Source organism: Oncorhynchus nerka, linkage group LG13 (assembly GCF_034236695.1).
Source record: "Oncorhynchus nerka isolate Pitt River linkage group LG13, Oner_Uvic_2.0, whole genome shotgun sequence".
NCBI lineage: Eukaryota > Metazoa > Chordata > Actinopteri > Salmoniformes > Salmonidae > Oncorhynchus > Oncorhynchus nerka.
The window spans coordinates 92152559-92177046 of NC_088408.1; the positions used below are offsets into that span (position 1 = coordinate 92152559).

At 46.9% G+C, this 24488-nt stretch overlaps 1 protein-coding gene across 2 annotated transcripts in view; it reads right to left on the bottom strand.

Annotated features, from left to right (window-relative positions):
* The window catches only part of LOC115123772 (kremen protein 1-like), a 139780-nt gene extending 126559 nt beyond the window's left edge, over positions 1-13221 (bottom strand). Inside the window, exon 1 of one of the 2 annotated variants that reach the window (XM_065026823.1) lies at positions 12828-13221. In XM_065026823.1, coding sequence (XP_064882895.1) covers positions 12828-12909 — 82 coding nt within the window. In that variant the 5' untranslated portion in view covers positions 12910-13221. The remainder of the gene's footprint in view (positions 1-12827) is intronic. The other variant, XM_065026824.1, reaches the window with a different exon arrangement.
* Between the last annotated feature and the right edge of the window lie 11267 nt (positions 13222-24488).

Consider the following 24488-nt stretch of genomic DNA (forward strand, 5'->3'; position numbering starts at 1 on the left):
TTCATCTTGTTGGTCTATTCATCTTGTTGGCCTATTCATCTTGTTGGTCTATTCATATTGTTGACCTATTCATCTTGTTGGCCTATTCATCTTGTTGGCCTATTCATCTTGTTGACCTATTCATCTTGTTGGTCTATTCATCTTGTTGGCCTATTCATCTTGTTGGCCTATTCATCTTGTTGGCCTATTCATCTTGTTGGCCTATTCATCTTGTTGGCCTATTCATCTTGTTGACCTATTCATCTTGTTGGCCTATTCATCTTGTTGGCCTATTCATCTTGTTGACCTATCCATCTTGTTGACCTATTCATCTTGTTGACCTATTCATCTTGTTGGCCTATTCATCTTGTTGACATATTCATCTTGTTGGCCTATTCATCTTGTTGGCCTATTCATCTTGTTAGCCTATTCATCTTGTTGGCCTATTCATCTTGTTGGCCTATTAATCTTGTTGGCCTATTCATCTTGTTGGCCTATTCATCTTGTTGGCCTATTCATCTTGTTGGCCTATTCATCTTGTTGGCCTATTCATCTTGTTGGCCTATTCATCTTGTTGGCCTATTCATCTTGTTGGTCTATTCATATTGTTGACCTATTCATCTTGTTGGCCTATTCATCTTGTTGGCCTATTCATCTTGTTGGCCTATTCATCTTGTTAGCCTATTCATCTTGTTGGCCTATTCATCTTGTTGACATATTCATCTTGTTGGCCTATTCATCTTGTTGGCCTATTCATCTTGTTAGCCTATTCATCTTGTTGGCCTATTCATCTTGTTGGCCTATTCATCTTTTTGGTCTATTCATCTTGTTGGCCTATTCATCTTGTTGGCCTATTCATCTTGTTGGCCTATTCATCTTGTTGGCCTATTCATCTTGTTGGCCTATTCATCTTGTTGTCCTATTCATCTTTTTGGTCTATTCATCTTGTTGGCCTATTCATCTTGTTGGCCTATTCATCTTGTTGGCCTATTCATCTTGTTGTCCTATTCATCTTGTTGGCCTAATCATCTTGTTGGCCTTTTCATCTTGTTGACCTATTCATCTTGTTGGCCTATTCATCTTGTTGGCCTATTCATTTGCGTCACATCTCCTTCGCATAGAGTTCATCAGGCTATTGTTCTTCTGAAATGGACTACATTTTCTTAATTTCATGTTTCTTTAGACCTGTCTAAAATAAATAATGAATTTATTGTGATGATGTAGGCTATATTACATGGATTTATTAGACTTTTTACAATGTACATGTTCCAAAGCTCTGCATCAGTGGCTTGTAGGCTATGTATCACATCCGGCGCACAATTGGCCCAGCGTCGTCCGACTTCGACCGTGGTAGGCCGTCATTGTAAAATAAGAATTTGTTCTTAACTGACTTGCCTATTTAAATAAAGGTTCAATTAAAATAAAATAAAACATGAAAAAAAATGTGTTGAAGCCAGAGGATGCTGAATGTGTTTATGTTAATTAACGGTCAATTACCGAGATTGTCTGTTATTTGCTTGACAATCACCGGCTGACAACATTTCATGACCGCCACAGCCCTCCACCATCACTACCTAAACATTGTTTATGTCCTCCAGTCTTGGACACACACACACACACACACACACACACACACACACACACACACACACACAGTGTTGAAACAGGCAGATGCTTGACAGCTTAATTCTATGTTGTCTACCAGAGGAGAAGAGAAGAGAAGAGAAGAGGAGATGAGAGCTGCCTTGTCGGATCAGGCCGGAATAACTGACTGACACACCGAACCTGACACCACCTTTTCTATTCTCTCTTCTCACAACACGCTTTACATAACTATCACATCTGTCATGTCCAATCACTTCACTATCCAGTGGCACAGAGAGAGAGAGAGAGGAGCTGCTCACTTTGCATCTTCCTACAGTCTGTGAATGTAACTCTCTGAGAAAGAGCTAGGGAGAGAGAGAGAGAGAGCTAGGGGGAGAGAGAGAGAAAGAGGGAGAGAGAGAGAGAGAGAGAAAGAGGGAGGGAGAGAGAGAGAGAGAAAGAGCTAGGGAGAGAGAGAGAGAGCGAGAGAGAGAGAGAGAGAGAGAGAGAAAGAAAGAAAGAGGGAGGGAGAGAGAGAGAGAAAGAGGGAGGGAGAGAGAGAGAGAAAGAGGGAGGGAGAGAGAGAGAAAGAGCTAGGGAGAGAGAGAGAAAGAGGTAGGGAGGGAGAGAAAGAGGTAGGGAGAGAGAGGGATGGAGAGAGAGAAAGAGGGAGAGAGAGAGAAAGAGGGAGAGAGAGAGAGAGAGAGAGGGTAGGGAGGGAGAGAGAGAGAAAGAGGGAGGGAGGGAGAGAGAGAGAGAGAGAGAAGAGAGAGAGAGAGAGGGGGGGTAGGGAGGGAGATAGAGAGAGGGATAGGGAGGGAGAGAGAGAGAGAGAGAGAGAGAGTGTGTCTACCTCACTTGCTTTGGCAATGTTAACACATGTTTCCCATGCCAATAAAGCCCTTGAATTGAATTGAATTGAATTGAGAGAGAGAGAGAGAGAGAGAGAGAGAGAGAGAGAGAGAGAGAGAGAGAGAGAGAGAGAGAGAGAGAAAGAGGTAGGGAGAAAGAGATACAGCATCTCTTGACTTTCTGACACAGGAGAGGGACACAGAGGAACAAGAGGACAGGGGGCAATAGGACAGGGGGACAAGAGGACAAGGGGACAGGAGGACAGGGGGACAAGATGACAGGGGGAAAGAAGGACAGGAGGACAGGGGGACAAGATGACAGGGGACAGGAGGACAGGGGGACAGGAGGACAAGATGTCAGGAGGACAGGGGGACAAGATGACACACATTCCACCAACAGTGAAGTTTACCCTAAACCCCCACATGCCTGTCATCTTGTCCCGCTGTCCTCCTGTCCCCTGTCCTCTTGTCCCCCTGTCCTCTGTCCCCCTGTCCCCCTGTCCCCTATTGCCCCCCTGTCCTCTTGTTCCTCTGTGTCCCTCTCCTGTGTCAGAAAGTCAAGAGATGCTGTATCTCTTTCTCCCTACCTCTTTCTCTCTCTCTCTCTCTCTCTGACAGGGGGAAAGAAGGACAGGAGGACAGGGGGACAAGATGACAGGGGGACAGGAGGACAGGGGGACAGGAGGACAAGATGACAGGAGGACAGGGGGAATTGGACATCTTGTCCCCTGTCCTCCTGTCATCTTGTCCTCCTGTCCCCTGTCATCTTGTCCCCCTGTCCTCCTGTCCTTCTTTCCCCTGTCAGAGAGAGAGAGAGAGAAGAGGTAGGGAGAAAGAGATACAGCATCTCTTGACTTTCTGACACAGGAGAGGGACACAGAGGAACAAGAGGACAGGGGGCAATAGGACAGGGGGACAAGAGGACAGGGGGACAGGAGGACAGCGGGACAAGATGACAGGGGGAAAGAATGACAGGAGGACAGGGGGACAAGAGGACAAGAGGACAGGAGGACAGGGGGACAAGAGGACAGGGGGACAGAAGGACAGGGGGACAAGATGACAGGGGGACAGGAGGACAGGGGGATAAGAGGACAGGGGGACAAGAGGACAGGAGGACAGGGGGACAGGAGGACAAGAGGACAGGGGGCAAGAGGACAGGGGGACAAGAGGACAGGGGGACAAGGAGGACAGGGGGACAGGAGGACAGGGGGACAAGAGGACATGGGACAAGAGGACAGGGGGACAAGAGGACAGGAGGACAGAGCTGCTTTGCATCATAGGGTGAAGTGAGCGAGGGAGGGAGGGAGGGTAATATTAATTGGGAAAGAGAGAAACTGAGAAAGGGAAAGGAGGTGAGACAGAAAGAGAGCTCCTTATCAGGAACATGACAATCACAGCTTCAGCACCAGCTAGACTACAGTAGGCTAGGCTCAAAGGCTCTGCATGGTCAATCAGCTTCAGCTACAGCTAGACTATTGTCTATCAGTAGTAAGCATAAATTGGCTTTTCAGGCTCGGTAATAATGGGCTCCGTCTGTCACTCCATCTCTCGCTCTGCGGTTGCCATGGCAGCCTGTCCCAGGGCGTCGGCCGTAACTTGACCTCTGCAGAGCACCATCCAGGAGTCAACAGGAAGTAGCTGCTAGGTCAGCGGCCGGACACAAAGCCACATGACACAGACCAAAGTTTTCTTCTGTTTCCCACTTCCAACCAAACTCAACTCACTTTCAGCCAAGTAAATATGAGTATTCTGTCTGAGCTCTGGGCAGCCATTGCAAGTCAGGGGGCATGCTGGGGAGTACTGGGGGTGTAGGCTAAGTAGGGAAATACTCTCTCTGTCTGTCTCTCTCCACCTCTGCCTTGCTCTCACTCTCCCTGCTCATCTCACTTTCTCCTCATGTCTCTCTCTCTTTCTCTCTGTTTCTGTGTCTCTCCAGTTCCACTGTCTCTCTTTCTCTCGTCCCCCCTTTTACATCTCTCATAAGTCCTAACAAAACCTCCCCAAGCCCCAATCCTTCTGTCTCTATTCATGCAAACACATTGTTAGCATTGCTAACAGCACTGCAGGCCTGGTTCCTCTTTTTGTAACGCAGAAGACAAAAGGCTAACATAGCTAGCAGACCCTAACAGACCCCAGGGCTGCGTCTCAAGTGGCACCCTATCCCCTATATAGTGGCCTACTTTTGAACAGGGCCCATAGGGACTAGCTTGCCATTTGGGACACAGAACATAACTAAACCGCTAATGCCCAGCCCACTCTCTCACTGTGTGGTGCCAGCAAGGGAAGAGTGCCCCGGAACCATATGGGTGTTAGTTGTGTTTCCCTGTTGAGGTTAACAACAAGGCAATGGTATTAGACTTATTATACATGGCAGATGAGAGTTGAGGAGAGGAAGGGAGGGAGGGAGGAGATAGAGAGGAGGGGATTGGAGGAGAAGAGGATAGGATAGGATAGGATAGGATAGGAGAGGAGAGGAGAGGAGAGGAGAGGAGAGGAGAGGAGAGAGGAGAGGAGAGGAGAGGAGAGGAGAGGAGGAGGGAGAGGAGAGAGGGAGAGAGATGGGAGGGGAATGGAAGGGAAGGGAGGAGAGGAGAGAGAGGAGGGGAAGAGAGGAAAGAGAGGGGGGGAGAAAGGAGGGGAAGAAATGAGAGGGGAGGGGAGGAGAGGAAGGGAGGAGACGGGGGGAGATCAGAGGAAACAAGGAAAGGAAAGAGAGAAGAGGAGAGGAGAGGAGAGGAGAGGAGAGAGGAGAGGAGGAGGAGAGGAGAGGAGGAGAGGATAGATGCACTATTGTAAAGTGGCAGTTCCACTGGATGTCATAAGGTGAACGCACCAATTTGTAAGTCGCTCTGGATAAGAGCGTCTGCTAAATGACTTAAATGTAATGTAAATGTAAAGGAGAGGAGATGGGAGGGGAATGGAAGGGAAGAGAGGAGAGAGAGGAGGGGAAGAGAGGAAAGAGAGGGGGGAGAAAGGAGGGGAAGAAAGGAGAGGGGAGGGGAGGAGAGGAAGGGAGGAGAGGAGAGGAAGCAAGGAGAGGAGAGAGAGGAGGAGAAGGGAGGAGAGAGGAAAGAGAGAGGAAGAGAAGGGAGGAGAGGGGACAGAGAGAGAGAGAGAAAAGAGCTGCACACACACACACACACACACACACACACACACACTAAAGCACACCACTACCCATACATTCAGTGGTTCGCCAGTGTGTGCTGAACAGAAGCCTGTATGGGGAACAGTTTAGAGGGGGAGGACCGGAAAAAAGGACCACAAGGGCCACCGCCCAGAACCCCCTGACACTCCCTGTGCTGAGAGAGATGGGATACACACACACACACATTCCACCAACAGTGAAGTTTACCCTAAACCCCCACGCCTGTTTCCATCCCCCACTCCATCTCCATCCTTTCATCCTGCCATCCCTCCATCCTCCTGCGGTCTGTCATTATCCTCAAGGAGGACCCAGCCCCTCCACCCTCAATAACATTGTGTCCCAAATGGCACTCTATTTCCTAGGGGCTCTAGTCAAAAGTAGTGTACTACATAGGAAATAATGTGGGATGCATACATCTAATTTGGGATGCATCCAGTCTCATCTCCATCCCCATTCTCCTCAAACAGTCAGTCAGGCGTACAAAGACTCAGTCAGAACCTATGATGCATGAGTAGGAGTTACCAGGTGAGGAGAGAGATGCTTAATAACTACAGACAGACCCAGGGATATGTGAGGGGCCTGGGGGTTTCCAAACGTAGTAAAATGGGATGCTTGCTGAAGAGAGGGTTTGATGGCCTGTATTTTTATATTACAATGACAGCCTACCCCAGACAATTGTGCACTGCGGGACTCCAAATCACAGTGGTTGTGATGCAGCCTGGGATGGAACCAGGGTCTGTAGTGACGCCTCTAGCACTGACATACAGTGCCTTAGAGCGCTGCGCCACTCAGGAGCCCGGAAGTACTCTTATAAGCCCAGTAATTGACCAATCAATCGCGTGTGAAAACAGAGTTTTGACAGGTCACTATTTAAAAGAGGATCCTAGCTTTCTTGTGCTACTATAGTCTTAAAATGAAGCACATTAATCTGCTTTACAAATGGTACAGTCTAACTGGCATATCAAAAAACGGAACTGCACATAACCTCTGTTCAAGTGCTATGGATGATATGTTTTTTTAATTTGTGGGCCATTCTAATAGTCTGTATGTAAAGACTAGATTAAATGGACAATAGTCTGATGGGTGAGAATATTATCAAGCGCTTGTCAAATAGTGAATGAGAGACTGATGAAGTGTGTGCAGTCTGCGCAAGAAAAAGAGCCGAGGGCTTACCTTTCATGAGACTTTTATCAAATCCTCATGCAGGCGTATAAATGTGTTAGCAATCAAAACATACACTGAGTGTTCAAAAACATTAGGAATATTGAATTGTACCTCTCCCCTTTTTGCCCTCAGAACAGGCTAAATTAGTCTGGGCATGGACTCTACAAGGTGTCGAAAGCGTTCCACAGGGATGGTGACTCCAATACTTCCCACAGGTGTGTCATGTTGTCTGGATGTTCTTTGGGTGGTGGACCATTCTTTATACACACGAGAAACAGCAGCCAGATATGATATAATCAGAGCAGGAGAGAGCAGTGAGGAAGCCAGATACAGGAGCTTTCAGTCAATGAAACCTGGACTCAGCAGAGTCAGTCTGGACTGGCAAGGGAATCCATTTCTAAACACTCTCCTCCTTCACCACTCTGCACCGGCCCACCAGCCCAAAGTCATTATGGGGAAGAAAGAATCTACCGGTTGGTAGCTGCCTACAGTTATTTCTGAATAGCCTTCAATAAGCACAGATAGAAAAGGGTACACATTCATGAACACACACACACACACACACACGCATACGCATATACAAAGGAGCACAAGCATACACACTGCACACACCCCATACTTAGTAACACTCGTCCAAATTCCACTATTTGATGTGCTTTTTATCTAAATTGAGCTTATGTCAGAGGATCAGGCTAGTGCTTCATATGCAGCACATCAGATCAGTTGGCATGAAACCTGGACTGGTGCAGTTATGATGAGGTCTGGACTGGTGTAGTTATGATGAGGTCTGGACTGGTTTAGGTATGATGGGGTCTGGACTGGTGAAGTTATGATGAGGTCTGGACTGGTTTAGGTATGATGAGGTCTGGACTGGTTTAGGTATGATGAGGTCTGGACTGGTGAAGTTATGATGAGGTCTGGACTGGTTTAGGTATGATGAGGCCTGGACTGGTTTATGTATGATGAGGTCTGGACTGGTGTGGTTATGATGAGGTCTGGACTGGTTTAGGTATGATGAGGTCTGGACTGGTGTGGTTATGATGAGGTCTGGACTGGTGTGGTTATGATGAGGTCTGGACTGATGTAGTTATGATGAGGTCTGGACTGGTGTAATTATGATGAGGTCTGGACTGGTGTGGTTATGATGAGGCCTGGACTGGTGTGGTTATGATGAGGTCTGGACTGGTTTAGGTATGATGAGGTCTGGACTGGTGTGGTTATGATGGGGTCTGGACTGGTGTAGTTATGATGAGGTCTGGACTGGTGTGGTTATGATGAGGTCTGGACTGGTTTAGGTATGATGAGGTCTGGACTGGTTTAGGTATGATGAGGTCTGGACTGGTTTAGGTATGATGAGGTCTGGACTGGTTTAGGTATGATGGGGTCTGGACTGATGTAGTTATGATGAGGTCTGGACTGGTGAAGTTATGATGAGGTCTGGACTGGTTTAGGTATGATGAGGTCTGGACTGGTTTAGGTATGATGAGGTCTGGACTGGTGTGGTTATGATGAGGTCTGGACTGGTTTAGGTATGATGAGGTCTGGACTGGTGTGGTTATGATGAGGTCTGGACTGGTGTGGTTATGATGAGGTCTGGACTGATGTAGTTATGATGAGGTCTGGACTGGTGTGGTTATGATGAGGTCTGGACTGGTTTAGGTATGATGAGGTCTGGACTGGTTTAGGTATGATGAGGTCTGGACTGGTTTAGGTATGATGATGTCTGGACTGGTGAAGTTATGATGAGTAGGTAGGGCGGCAGGTAGCCTAGTGGTTAAGCGTGTTGGGCTAACAGGTCGCTGGATCGAATCACCCAAGCCGACTACGAGAAGAGAACAAAAGTTGATGTGCCTTTGAGCAAGGCATTTAACCCTAATTACTTAAATGTAGATCATGCATTTGTCAATATCACTACAGATTTCTTGGCAAACCCACAGGGCAAGATGAATAATAGCCAACCAAACACTAACTTTTGTTCAAACATTTCCAAACGCAATAAAATGTTGCTCCAGATACGTGTCATCCACATCACCAGGATGTATTTCTGACAGGTCCACTGCTGCCTGCTCTTATTCATCAGATATTCAACCACCCGTTCTTCCATTTATCCTCTTTCTAAATGTCACAGCCCTCATCAGAATCAGACTGCTGCCTGCTCTTTTTCATCAGATATTCAACCATTTATCCTCTTTCTAAATCACATTTCAGACTGCCTCTTTTTGCCATTAGATATTCAACCACCCGTTCTTCCATTTATCCTCTTTCTAAATGTCACAGCCCTCATCAGAATCAGACTGCTGCCTGCTTTTTGCCATTAGATATTAAACCACCCGTTCTTCCATTTATCCTCTTTCTAAATGTCACAGCCCTCATCAGAATCAGACTGCTGCCTGCTCTTTTTCATCAGATATTCAACCACCCGTTCTTCCATTTATCCTCTTTCTAAATGTCACAGCCCTCATCAGAATCAGACTGCTGCCTGAAAACCAATCCGCTCGCAATCCGTTTGCTTTTTATGCAAATGTTTTCACTAATGCAATTGGAAAAAGTTGAGGCTGATTCTCAGGAGAAGACAACAGCGTTTTTCACAACTCGTTAACAGCAGATGCATTCCCCTCTGCCAGCACAGAAAGTGATGCCTCCCTATAGACTACTACTATATAGTTCTACTATAATTACTGTAGTATTACCCAACCTTGCACCATTTTGAGAAAGACAGAATATACTAAAATATAAATAAAATAGGAATGTAATAGAATAGAAGAAAATAGAATAGAAACATGTATAAGGAGATGTCAATAATCTGTTAAACTGTGTATATTTAATACTGCCAGTCAACCTCTCCAGTTTGATTTGAGAAGAGGATGTGGTGTGTTTGTATGTTAAGCACTAGGCAGTTAGTCAAGAGGACACCTATCCAGAGCAGCGCTGCGGGCCACAAATCTCCAAAATGTTAAGAACATCACAAATCCCCCGAACACCAACGCCAACAACAGAATCATTCACTGCAGCTTAACCCGCTCCTGCTTATACACAGGGCCCGACACACACACCCTGCGAACGCAAACATTACCAGGCTTTCAGCACAAACTCAATTACACCTTCACTGTGACCGCTTTCACATGAAACGACTTCCATTTGAGTGTACGTGGTGTCAAGTGCTTCGGCGGCAGCCAGGCAAACGCTCTCTCTTTCCATCTCTCTGCGCTGGGCCCTTGGTTGTTTGGAGAGGAGAATGGTATGTGGGATTCCAAGCGGCTGAGCCCATTTCTAAAGCACTCAGAGACACACTCAGCTCAGTGAAACAGTGTGTGTCTTCCAAATGGCACCCTTTTCCATTCATAGTGCACTACTTTTGACCAGGGCCCTATGTACTGTAGTGCACTACTTTTGACCAGGGCCCTATGTACTGTAGTGCACTACTTTTGACCAGGGCCCTATGTACTGTAGTGCACTACTTTTGATCAGGGCCCTATGTACTGTAGTGCACTGCGAAGGGAATAGGGTGCCATTTGGGATCCATCCATGGTGACGAGGAGGAGTGTTTAAGCCTCAGGTATCTATTTCCCTTCAACACCTGGCACACATTAGGCCTGCAGGTATAAGTACATAGTATATATAATGAAACAGAAATATAAAACGCAACATGCAAAAATGTCAAAGGTTTTACTGAGTTACATTTCAAATGAGGAAATCAATCAATTGAAGTAAATTCATTAGGTCCTAATCTATGGATTTCACATGACTGGGAATACAGATATGCATCTGTTGGTCACAGATACCTTTTAAAAAAAGTTGGGGGCGTGGATCAGAAAACCAGTCAGTGTCTGGTGTGACCACTATTTGCGTCACGCAGCGCAACTCATCTCCTTCGCATAGAGTTGATCAGGCTGTTGATTGTGATGTGGAATGTTGTCCCTCTCCTCTTCAATGGCTGTGTGAAGTTTCTGGATATTGGTGGGAACTGGAACACGCTGTCGTACACTTTGATCCAGAGCATCCCAAACATGCTCAATGGGTGACACGTCTGGTGAGTACGCAGGCCATGGCAGAACTGGGACATTTTCAATGTCCAGGAATTGCAACATCTTGCTGAAACATGAGGTGTTGGTGGTGGATGAATGGCATGACGGGGTGGAAGGTAGCCTAGTGGTTAGAGCGTTGGACTTGTAAACGAATGGTTGCAAGATCGAATCCCTAAGCTGGCAAGGTAAAAATCTGTCATTTTTCTATGAACAAGGCAGTTAACCCACTGTTCCTAGGCCATCATTGAAAATAAGATTTTTTTCTTAATTTACTTGCCTAGTTAAATAAAGGTTCAAAATGTTTTAAATATAGCCAATATCTAGATTCCCATTATATATACTGTATACCCAATATCTAGATTCCCATTATATATACTGTACACCCAATATCTAGATTCCCATTATATATACTGTATACCCAATATCTAGATAACCATTATATATACTGTACACCCAATATCTAGATTCCCATTATATATACTGTATACCCAATATCTAGATTCCCATTATATATACTGTATACCCAATATCTAGATATCCATTATATATACTGTATACCCAATATCTAGATATCCATTATATATACTGTATACCCAATATCTAGATAACCATTATATATACTGTACACCCAATATCTAGATACCCATTATCTAGATATCCATTATATAGACTGTATACCCATTTTATATATACCCAATATCTAGATACCCATTAACTGGATACACCATATCTAGATACCCATTATCTAGATTTCCATTATCAATATACCCAATATCTTGATACACCACATCTAGATACCCAATATCTCGACACCCATTATCTATAAGCACCATATATAGATACCCATTGTCTATATACCCAATATCTAGATACCCATTGTCTAGATACCCATTATCTATATGCCGATATCTACAGTATATACAGAGGGTATATAGATAACCTACAGTTGACATATACTGAAGGTACTGTGGATAGGGCTTTTCTCTCCATCACAGCTTAACGAGGGGGAATAGTTGTAAATACATTGTTAATGCATATTGTTGGTACACATCGGAGCACTTACGCACGTAGCTCAGATGGCCAAACCTCCCATTGGAATAATGGTATAATTAAGAAGAAAAAATGTTTTAAAGGAAAGCATGAGGATTTGCTGTTTAAACACAACACACATTACATAATGAGAGAAGTTTGGTTCATGTGGTCGTCATTATCAAATTATATAAATAATTATACTTCTAACAAATTATTTTTAAACGGAATAGGCTACAGTTCCATGATGTGTGTAATCTGGGAAGAGAGTTTCCCTGAAGTGTTCGATGTTTCTGCGTGAATTAAAAATTGAAATTGGCATGTTGGATACCTGACTATGTATTATAAGGAAGGCTTCAAGTTCATGTTCTGGAAGGGGGGAATCCGGGTTTCACTGTGGGTTGTCCACATTGTATTACAATGTAGCAAACTGAATGAATTCCTAAGGAATTAAATAAACGACACACTGACTGCTGCCCGCTTGTCTGTCAATCCACAGCCGTGGACAATACTGCACCATTACCCCACTGTATTATAATGATTGCATTTCATTGAGGTACAGCCTTTATATAATCATATATATTACATAATAATGTCAAAGAACGAACACTTCTGTGGTAGGCAATAAGAAAGCGCCATCGATCAACAATAGCCTTTATTCATAAGAAAATGGACTCAGGCCAGTTGTTCATTTAAAAATTAAACCAGTGACAGATAGCAGCCGTTCTGCATCTGCTACGATTTACAGTAGGTTACGAAACATGGCAGTAATGACAGGTCGAGAGAGGAAAATAAAAATTGCTGTGTTCTGTTCTGTGCTACAGTATATGATGCGCATCGCAAATTCAGTCATACATTTCATTTTAAAATAATTTCACATCAATAGCCCAATATTTCCATTGAGCGCCTTGCGAGGGAATTCTCAGGCGGCTCAAACAAAGTACGCATTGTAGTAGCCTAACTTTCAAAGGCTTCTACCGGATGAGTTTGATAAATAAACACACAAGGAAAAGAAACAACAGCATAAAAACTTTCCGATCAACTTACCAGTGTCGAATTGTCTCGAAGCAGTCGAAGATAAAGAACCAACTAGTAGAAGGGCAGCCGTGATTGTCAAAAATGAATCCATCGCTCAAGTATTGAGAGAGAGAAAGAGAGAGAGCGAGAGAGAGAACGAGAGTGGGACTTGTCTTGGGTAGGTTATGGTCGTGTTCTGTGCGAGGAGTGCTGAGACTGGAAAGTGTTCGGGAACTTCGGACGCAGGTGAACTGTTGCTCTGAACGCTGCCTGATGCGGACTGATGCAGCGAATCGTTTTGTGTGGAGGTGTCGTTCCAAGTCCGCGATAGAAGTCTGAAGTGAACTCCAAGGCAGGCAGGTCTAACCACACACACACACACACACACACACACACACACACACACACACACAGCAACAAGGGATCCTATTTCCAATCATGTGACAGGAAATCGGGGCATTGGATTCAACCTGCAGCATTGGGCAAGGAGATAGACAGAGAGAGATAGAGACAGAGAGTGTGTGAGAGAGAGGGTGGAGAGAGAGAGAGGAGAGAGAGAGAGAGAGAGAGAGAGAGAGAGAGAGAGAGAGAGAGCAAATAGAGAAAGAGCAGAGCGAGAGATAGATGAGAGAGAGGGAGGAGAGAGAGAGAGAGAGAGAGAGAGAGAGAGAGAGAGAGAGAGAGAGAGAGAGAGAGAGAGGGAGATCAAATAGATAAAGAGCAGAACGAGAGATAGATGAGAGAGGGAGAGAGAGAGAGAGAGAGAGAGAGAGAGAGAGAGAGATCAAATAGAGCAAGAGCATACCTGGGTTAGAGCGTTGGACTAGTAACTGCAAGGTTGCAAGTTCAAATCCCCAAGCTGACAAGGTACAAATCTGTCATTCTGCCCCTGAACAGACAGTTAACCCACTGTTCCTAGGCCGTCATTGTAAATAAGAACTGGTTCTTAACTGACTTGCCTAGTTGAATAAAGGTAAATAAATACAGAGAGAGAGCTGAGTGGGAGTCATCGAGGGACGGGTTTGCATGTCAGTGTGGTATTGAGCACCTCAGTGCAATAATGACACATTATTAAAGTCTACAAACGTCTTATGAACCAAACAGTGTAATAACATTGGTTCAAATAGGCCTACCTTTATTGTATCAGGTTAGGAAGATGATTGAGAAGTTATGAGATCACATTCTCAGTTACAACAACAATGACCTAATTGCATGGAAGCTGGGAATGGTTAGGTACGAGGGGCCAGGTTGGAACCCAGCCAGGAGAATGGAGTTTAACACCCCTCCTGCGATAAATTCCTTGGGCTCTTCAGTGACCAGTGATACCTTGGTTTATCGTTATCGTCCGGACTCAGAAACTCATGGAAACCAGAAAATCTTTATACACTGAAACTCTGTGAAACTCTCTGTTCATGACTGATTATTTCAGACAGTCTGTGGTCTGATATGAGAGAATCCATAAGAGGATGAATGGATAGAGAGAGCAGACAGTTATTCTAATTTCAAAGAGTTTCTTCTCTCACAATCCTGACCATGCTATAGTTTTGTTCCTGTCAGTTACCCTTGGGGTAGAACAGAATGAGACCATGACAGTCATTGATCCTGGCCAGGATGAAACCATGACAGTCAATGATCTTGGCCAGGATGAAACCATGACAGTCAATGATCCTGGTCAGGATCAATCCATTTTGAGACAGTGGGACATCATTCAGTAGTCTCCAAATTATTTGTGATATTGAAAAAAAAAAAGTACCTTATCCTCAATTTTAAAAAAGAAAAAGAAATTAGAAACAAACAAAATGCTTAGAATTGAATTAAAACATAAAACAGCCTTGAACTTTTATTCAACCCCTTTCACCATGTATATGTTAGTAATCAGATGTAATCAGTTAGTGAGCTCTAGTAGTTGTAATAACTCCGCCCCCTCGGCCTTCCTCACGTCTTCAGGAACTGTATGTGCAGAACAGCACCCTCATGTGTGCCACATAATATCACCATTAGGAAGTATTAGCTTTCTGCTCTGACACACACACACACACACACACACACACACACACACACACACACAGAGAGAGAGAGTCAGGAGCCTAAAAATAGAATATCCATCATGATCTCACCAACCCAACCTCACCAACAGAAATATGACATAATTGCCATAACCCACAGGGCTGGCTGGTTGGTAGATTGGTTGGTTGGGTGGCTTGGGAGGGTACACTACAGTGCACTGGGAAAGTAATGATCCATGGTGATGCGTGTTCTTAGGAGACATGTAAGTAACAAAGTGCTCCATGGTCACCATAAGGCCACACTGCCGACCAGAATACATTACAGTGTTGACTGTGTGGATCGATGCATATTACCTTCCTACCTGGATGTTTCAGACACACTACCGTTCAAAAGTTTGGGGTCACTTAGAAATTTTCTTGATTTTGGAAGAAAAGCTATTTTTTTGTCCATTAAAATAACATAACATTTATCAGAAATACAGTGTAGACATTGTTAATGTTGTAAATGACTATTGTAGCTGGAAACTGATGATTTTTAATGGAATATCTACATAGGTGTACAGAGGCCCATTATCAGCAATCATCACTCCTGTGTTCCAATGGCACGTTGTGTTAGCTAATCCAAGTTTATAATTTTAAAAGGCTAATTGATCATTAGAAAACCCTTTTGCAATTATGTTAGCACAGCTGAAAACTGTTGTTCTGATTAAAGAAGCAACTAAACTGGCCTTCTTTAGACTAGTTGAGTATCTGGAGCATCAGCATTTGTGGGTTCGATTACAGGCTCAAAATGGCCAAAAACAAATAACTTTCTTCTGAAACTGAAATTCGTCAGTCTATTCTTGTTCTGAGAAATGAAGGCTATTCCATGCGAGAAATTGCCAAGAAAATGAAGATCTCGTACAACACTGTGTACTACTCCCTTCACAGAACTGCGCAAACTGGCTCTAACCAGAATAGAAAAAGGAGTGGGAGGCCCCAGTGCACAACTGAGCAAGAGGAGGTAGCCATGTGGTAGCCATGCTGGTTAAGTGTGCCTTGAATTCTAAATAAATCACCAGGAAAGCACCCTCACATCATCACACCTCCTCCTCCATGCTTCACGGTGGGAACGACAAATACGGAGATCAACCATTCACACACTCTACGTCTCACAAAGACACAGAGGTTGGAACCAAAATTCTCACATTTTGACTCATCAGACCAAAGGACACATTTCCACTGGTCTAATGTTATTGGTGTCCTTTAGTAGTGGTTTCTTTGTCGCAATTCGACCATGAAGGCCTGATTCACGCAGTCTCTGAACAATTGATGTTGAGATGTGTCTGTTACTTGAACTCTGTGAAGCATTTATTTGGGCTGCAATCTGAGGCTGGTAACTCTAATGAACTTATCCTCTGCAGCAGAGATAACTCTGGGTCTTCCTTTCCTGTGGCGGTCGTCATAAGAGCCAGATTCATCATAGTGCTTGATGTTTTTTGCGACTGCACTTGAAGAAACTTTCAAAGTTCTTGACATTTTCATAATTGACCTTCATCTCTTAAAGTAATGATTGACTGTTGTTTCTCTTTGCTTATCTGAGCTGTTCATGCCACAATATGGACTTTTACCAAATAGGGCTGTCTTCTGTATACCACAACAGATGCATTAAGAAGGAAAACAGTTCCACATATTTAAATGTATTTAAATGACAACCTCATGAGCTGTTTGAGACAATTTTTTGACTGGTACTGTATATATTTAAACCCAAAAAATATTATTAAAGCTGCAATATGTCACTTTTTGGGTGACCTAACCAAATTCACATAAACCCAGCAAAAAAAGAAACATCCTCTCACTTTCAATTGCGTTTATTTTCTGAAACTTAACATGTGTAAATATTTGTATGAACATAACAAGATTCAACAACTGAGACATAAACTGAACAAGTTCCACAGACATGTGACTAACAGAAATTGGATGAACTATTAGAACGCAACCAGGAAATGGCTGAGCCATTTCTAAATAGTGCATCTTTAAATTTAGAGAGGTCATATAGACGATTATGCGTAAGGGAAACAGAATATATTTTTCAAACAGTAATATTAAAAGACACAGGAAGGACAATATCTTTGTATATCGAGTTCCTTATTTGAACATTCTCTGTGTGCCATTTTCCTAATCTTCATCTACATACACACATTACTTCTACTCCTCCAGACCTCTAATAGAGGAGACTGATGATAAGCACTATACAGGGAGCAGCCTGTCTCTCTTCTTCTCCTCTCTTCTCCTCTCCTCTTCTCTCCCCTTCCCTCTCACCCTCCCCTTCCCTCTCTTCTCCTCTCCTCTCCCCTTCCCTCTCACCCTCCCCTTCCCTCTCTTCTCCTCTCCTCTCCCCTTCCCTCTCACTCTCTTCTCCTCTCCTCTTCTCTCCCCTTCCTCTCACCCTCCCCTTCCCTCTCTTCTCCTCTCCTCTTCTCTCCCCTTCCCTCTCACCCTCCCCTTCCCTCTCTTCTCCTCTCCTCTCCCCTTCCCTCTCACTCTCTTCTCCTCTCCTCTTCTCTCCCCTTCCCTCTCACCCTCCCCTTCCCTCTCTTCTCCTCTCCTCTCCCCTTCCCTCTCACCCCCCTCCCCTCCTCTCTTCCCTTCCCTCTCTCCCTTCCCCCCTCTCTCTCTTCCTCCTCTCCTCTTCTCTCCCCTTCCCTCTCACCCTCCCCTTCCCTCTCTTCTCCTCTCCTCTCCTCTCCCCTTCCCTCTCACCCTCCCCTCCCCCTTCCCTCTTCTCCTCTTCCTCTTCTCTCCCCTTCCCTCTCACCCTCCTCCCCTTCCCTCTCTTCTCCTCTCCTTTCCCCTTCCCTCTCACCCTCCCTTCCCTCTCTTCTCCTCTCCTCTTCCCCTTCCCTCTCACCCTTCCCCTTCCCTCTCTTCTCCTCTCCTCTTCTCTCCCCTTCCCTCTCACCCTCCCCTTCCCTCTCTTCTCCTCTCCTCTCCTCTCCTCCCTTCCGTCTCACCCTCCCCTTCCCTCCCTCCTCTTCTCCTCTCCCTTCTCTCCCCTTCCCTCTCACCCTCCCCTTCCCTCTCTTCTCTTCTCCTCTCTCTCCTTCTCCCTTCCCTCCACCTCCCTTCACTCTCTTCTCCTCCTCTCCTCTTCTCTCCCCTTCCCTCTCACCCTCCCCTTCCCTCTCTTTCCTCTCCTCTCCCCTTCCCTCTCACCCTCCCCTTCTCTCTCTTCTCCTCTCCTCTTCTCTCCCCTTCCCTCTCACCCTCCCCTTCCCTCCTCCTCTCTCTCTTCTCCTTCTCCTCCCCTTCTCCTCTCCCCTTCCGTCTCACCCTCCCCTTCCCTCTCTTCTCCTCACTCTCCTCTTCTCTCCCCTTCCCTCTCCCCTCCCCTTCCCTCTCTTCTCCTCTCCTTTCCCCTTCCATCTCACCCTCCCCTTCCCTCTCTTCTCCCCTCTCCCTCTCACCTCCCTTCCTCTCACCCTCCCCTTCCCCTCCCTTCTCCTCTCCTCTTCTCTCCCCTTCCCTCTCACCCTCCCCTTCCCTCTCCTCTCCTCTCCTCTCCCCTTCCCTCTCACCCTCCCCTTCCCTCTCTTCTCCTCTCCTCTTCTCTCCCCTTCCTCTCACCCTCCCTTCCCTCTCTTCTCCTCTCTTCTCCTCTCCCCTTCCCCTCTCACCCTCCCCTTCCCTCTCTTCTCCTCTCTTCCCTCCCCTTCCCTCTCTTCTCCTCTCCTCTCCTTTCCCCTTCCCTCTCACCCTCCCCTTCCCCTTCTCCTCTCCTCTCACCCTCCCCTTCCCTCTCTTCTCCTCTCTCTCCTCTCCCCTTCCCTCTCACCCTCTCTTCTCCTCTCCTCTCCTCTCCTTCCCTCTCTCACCTTCCCTCTCTTCTCCTCTCCCCTCCCCTTCCCTCTCCTTTCTTCCCTCCCTCCTCCTTCTCTCCCTTCCCTCTCACCCTTCCCTTCCCTCTCTTTCTCCTCTCCTCTCCCCTTCCGTCTCACCCTCCCCTTCCCTCTCTTCTCCTCTCCTCTTCTCTCCCCTTCCCTCTCACCCTCCCCTTCCCTCTCTTCTCCTCTCCTCTCCCCTTCCGTCTCACCCTCCCCTTCCCTCTCTTCTCCTCTTCCTCTCCCCTTCCCTCTCACCTCCCCTTCCCCTTCCATCTCACCCCACTCCCTTCCTCTTCCTCTCCCCTTCCCTCTCACCCCTCCCCTTCCCTCTCTTCTCCTCTCTTCTCTCCCCTTCCCTCTCACCCTCCCCTTCCCTCTCTTCTCCCCTTCCCTCTCACCCTCCCCTTCCCTCTCTTCTCCTCTCCCCTTTCCTCTCACCCTCCTTCCCTCTTCTCTCTCTCTCTTCTCCTCCCTCTCTCCTTTCCTTCCCTCTCACCCTCCCCTTCCCTCTCCTCTCCTCTCACCCTCCCCTTCCCTCTCTTCTTCCTCTCTTCTCTCCCTCTCCCCTTCCCTCTCACCTCTCTCCCCTCTCTTCTCCTCTCCTCTCCCTCTCTTCTTCCCTCCCCTTCCCCTCACCTTCCCTCTCTTCTCCTCTCCCCTTCCGTCTCACCCTCCCCTTCCCTCTCTTCTCTCTCTCCTCTTCTCTCCCCTTCCCTCTCACCTTCTCCCTTCCCTCTCTTCTTCCTCTCACCCTCTTCCCTCCTTCTCGTCTCACCCCACTCCCCTTCCCTCTCTTCTCCTCTTCTCTCCCCTTCCCTCTCTTCTCCTCTCCTCTTCTCTCCCCTTCCCTCTCACCCTCCCCTTCCCTCTCCTCTCTCTTCTCCTCTCCTCTCCCCTTCCGTCTCACCCTTCCCTCTTCCCTCTCTTCCCCTTCCTCTCTTCTCCTCTCTCCCCTTCCCTCTCACCCTCCCCTTCCCTCTCTTCTCCTCTCCTCTCACCCCTCCCCTTCCCTCTCACCCTCCCTTCCCTCTCTTCTCTCTCCCTTCCGTCTCACCCTCCCTCCCTTTCCTCTCTTCCCCTTCCTCTCCCTCCTCCTTCCTCTCCCCTTCCCTCTCACCCTCCCCTTCCCTCTCCCTCTCCTCTCCTCTCCCCTTCACCCTCCCCTTCCCTCTCTCCCCTCTCCTCTCACCCTTCTCTCTTCCCTCCCCTCTCTTCTCCTCTCCCCTTCCCTCTCTTCTCTCTCTTCTCTTCTCTCCTCTCTCTTTCCCTTCCCTCTTCTCCTCCCCCTCCTCCTCTCCTTCCCACTCCCCTTCCCTTCTCTCTCCTCTCCTCTTCCCCCTCCCTCACCCTCCTCTCTCCTCCTCTCCTCTCCCTCCCTCTTCTTCCCTCTCCTCTCCTCTTCCTCTCCCCTTCCCTCTCCTCCCTTTCCTTCCCTCTTCTTCTCCTCCTCCTCTCTCCCTCCTCCCCTCCCTCCCTCTCCTTCCCTCTCTTCTCCTCTCCCCTTCCCTCTCACCCACTCCCCTTCCCTCTCTTCTCCTCTCCCTTCCCTCTCACCCTCCTTCCCTCTCTTCTCCTCTTCTCTCCCCTTCCCTCTCTCCTTCCCTCTCCCCTCCCCTCCCCTTCCTCTTCTCCTCTCCCCTCCCTCCCTCTCACCCTTCCCTCTCTTCTCCCTCCCTCCCCCCTTCCCTCACCCTCCCCTTCCCTCTCTTCTCCTCTCCTCTCCCCTTCCCTCTCACCCCTCCCCTTCCCTCTCTTCTCCTTCCCCTCCTCTCCCTCCTTTCCTCTCCCTCACCTCTCCCCTTCCCTCTCTTCCCTCCCCTCTCCTCTCACCTCCCCTTCCTCCTTCCTTCCTCTCTCTCTCCTCTCTTCCCTTCCTCTCCCTCTCCCCTTCCCTCTCCTCTCCTCTCCCCTTCCCTCTCTTCTCCTCTTCTCTTCTCTCCTCTCCTTTCCTTCCCTCTCCTCTCCTTTCTACTCCTCTCCCCTCCTCCTCTCCCCTCCCCCTCTCACCTACTCTAACCCTCCCACCTCCTCTCCTCTCTCTCCTCTCCTCTCTCTCTCCTCTCCTCTCCTCTCCCCTCTGTGTGTGGGATCATGTTGTTCCTCTCTGTCCTGTCTGTACACGCTGCCTGGTTCCATTCCTTGTAATCTACTGAAGTTCTAGTAACCCTGCTCTTTGTCTTTCATCCTGCACTCTCCTGATGAAACACTGCATGCTCTTCTTCCATGCATACATGAAATGTACACTTTAGGGTTCCGTGGGGTGGGTGTAGACTTGTCATATCTACAGACCATCTGGAGAGGAGTATAGCGATCATTGCAAGAATATTTCAGTGCAGTATATTTTTGAAATTATATTATGTTTCTGAGGTGAAACGTCTAAGATAGCGGACTCTCATTGATTTTTATATTCTAAAATGTGCCTTACGAGTTGGGAATAACCTTGTGAAAGAAGCATACAGTATATACATGACATGAATACGAAAATGTGTAACGGGCATTTGTAAATGCAAAGGCATACAGTACATATGTAATGTTCTTATTTCCTGTATGCGAAACATCAGAAATGTCTAGTTTGTTGAGACTTTTCATTATCCAACAGAAAGATGGGGGGGACGAACGAGAGAGAGGAGTGGGGAGAGAAACCAAGAGAGAGAGAGAGGAGTGGGGAGAGAAACCAAGAGAGAGAGAGAGGAGTGGGGAGAGAAACCAAGAGAGAGAGAGAGATTGGAGTGGGGAGAGAAACCAAGAGAGAGAGAGAGATTGGAGTGGGGAGAGAAACCAAGAGAGAGAGAGAGATTGGAGTGGGGAGAGAAACCAAGAGAGAGAGAGAGATTGGAGTGGGGAGAGAAACCAAAAGAGAGAGAGAGAGAGAGGAGTGGGGAGAGAAACCAAAAAGAGAGAGAGAGAGAGGAGTGGGGAGAGAAACCAAAAGAGAGAGAGAGAGAGAGAGAGAGTGGGGAGAGAAACCAAAAGAGAGAGAGAGAGAGAGGAGTGGGGAGAGAAACCAAAAGAGAGCGAGAGAGAGAGAGAGAGGAGTGGGGAGAGAAACCAAAAGAGAGAGAGAGAGAGAGGAGTGGGGAGAGAAACCCAAAGAGAGAGAGAGGAGTGGGGAGAGAAACCCAAAGAGAGAGCGAGAGGAGTGGAGAGAGAAACCAAAAGAGAGAGCGAGAAGACACAAATCAGGAAGAAGTATGTGGTTTCTTCAAAAGAACAAAAAGCCTATACACTTTCCAACATAAAAATCTTCATTTGATTAAACTGTGTTATACAGGAAGTTTTAGCAATAGCACAAAATTCTAAATAATTACAAACTCAATTATCAATCATATAAAGTTTGGCTAATGCAACTTGTGCTCAAGTTGTCCCAACTCCACCCTCCACTTGACTACATGTTTGAGTCACTGTTTTGCTGTCAGCACAACTCCAACTAATCGCCAGAATTAGTTGGAATTGTGACACTGAGTTACTACATTCATTAAAACAACAACACACAGAGTCCCATTCCCCCGGTTGTGTGTGTGTGTGTGTGTGTGTGTGTATGTATGTGTGTGTGTGTGTTCTACTCATCTCTCTGGGGTCACTCACAGTGAGTCAACATAATTACCCAACACCACCAGGCCATCTGGTTGTTGTCTGTAGTGCGTAATACATGGTGTGTGTGTGTGCGTGCGTGCATGCGAGAGAGAGAGAGAGAGAGAGAGAGAGAGAGAGAGAGAGAGAGAGAGAGAGAGAGAGAGAGAGAGAGAGAGAGAGGTGTGTCTGTAGTGCATCCAGACCCATTATGACTCTACTATAGTAACTCATAGCTTATCCACTGTCTCTAGGATTCCAGTCATTAATGGGAAGACACTGTCGTGTCATGTGTCAGTCTGTCCCCCGGTGAAATGCAGTATTTGAAGAGGGATGCTAACTGACAAGTGATACCCTGCAGCCCAATCTCTAACCACCTCCCCCACCTCCAACCCCCCTCTCTTTACCACCTATCCCTCATAGCTCTCCCCCTCTCCCTCCCTCCCCATAGGCCCCTGAGCCTGCCCTCGTTCAAAGCTGAGAGATAAAAGGTACAGTTTACACACCGTAGCCACCTGCACATAACCAGCATGCCCCCTTCCTCCTTACACACACGCAATCACACACACACTTTAGCTTTGTCTTTCACACACACCTTCAAGCACATACGCACGAACACACTCACACACAAGCACACACACACACAGACGCAGGGTAGCCATCCGTCTCCCTCCCTACCTCCGAAGTCTCTAATTAGCATTGGGGTGACACCCTTTGGAATGCCTGGTTAGTAGAGGGAGGGAGGGAGGGAGGGAGGGAGGTGAGAGGCAGGACACTTAGAGGACTGTTTGGGGTTAATCTCACATCATATCACTTAACCTGACCTGGACTGCTGACATCAGCTCAAATCTTCAAGTTATAACACAGAAGGTTTGACTAGACAAGAACACAGAAGGTTTGACTAGACAAGAACACAGGAGGTTTGACTAGACAAGAACACAGGAGGTTTGACTAGACAAGAACACAGGAGGTTTGACTAGACAAGAACACAGGAGGTTTGACTAGACAAGAACACAGAGACTAGTACATATTTGGCTACATTTTTTTATTTGATGATGGTGGTGATGAGGATGGTAGTGGTGATGATATTTTTATCCTCATCACCACCATCACCACTACCGTCCTCATCACCACTACCACCATCATCATCATCACCACTACCACCATCATAATCACCACTACCACCACCATCATCATCACCACTACCGTCCTCATCACCACTACCACCATCATCATCATCATCCCCACTACCATCCTCATCACCACTACCACCATCATCATCACCACTACCACCACCATCATCATCACCACTACCATCATCATCACCACCACTACCGTCCTCATCACCACTACCACCATCATCACCACTATCGTCCTCATCACCACTACCACCATCATCACCACTACCGTCCTCATCACCACTACCACCATCATCACCACTACCACCATCATCACCACTACCATCATCATCACCACTACCGTCCTCATCACCACTACCACCATCATCACCACTACCATCATCATCACCACTACCACCACCATCATCATCACCACTACCATCACATCACCACCCATCATCATCACCACTACCGTCCTCATCACCACTACCACCATCATCACCACTACCGTCCTCATCACCACTACCACCATCATCACCACTACCACCATCATCACCACTACCATCATCATCACCACTACCGTCCTCATCACCACTACCGTCCTCATCACCACTACCACCATCATCACCACTACCGTCCTCATCACCACTATCACCATCCTCATCACCACTACCATCATCATCACCACTACCATCATCATCACCACTACCACCACCATCATCATCACCACTACCATCATCATCACCACTACCGTCCTCATCACCACTACCACCATCCTCATCACCACTACCATCATCATCACCACTACCGTCCTCATCACCACTACCACCATCCTCATCACCACCACCATCATCATCACCACCACTACCACCATCATCATCACCACCACTACCACCATCATCATCACCACCACTACCACCATCATCACCACTACCACTATCAACATCATCATCACCACTACCACCATCATCACCACCACTACCACCATCATCACCACCACTACCACCATCATCATCACCACTACCACCATCCTCACCACTACTATCAACATCATCATCACCACTACCACTATCAACATCATCATCACCACCACCACCACTACCATCATCATCACCACTACCACCATCATCACCA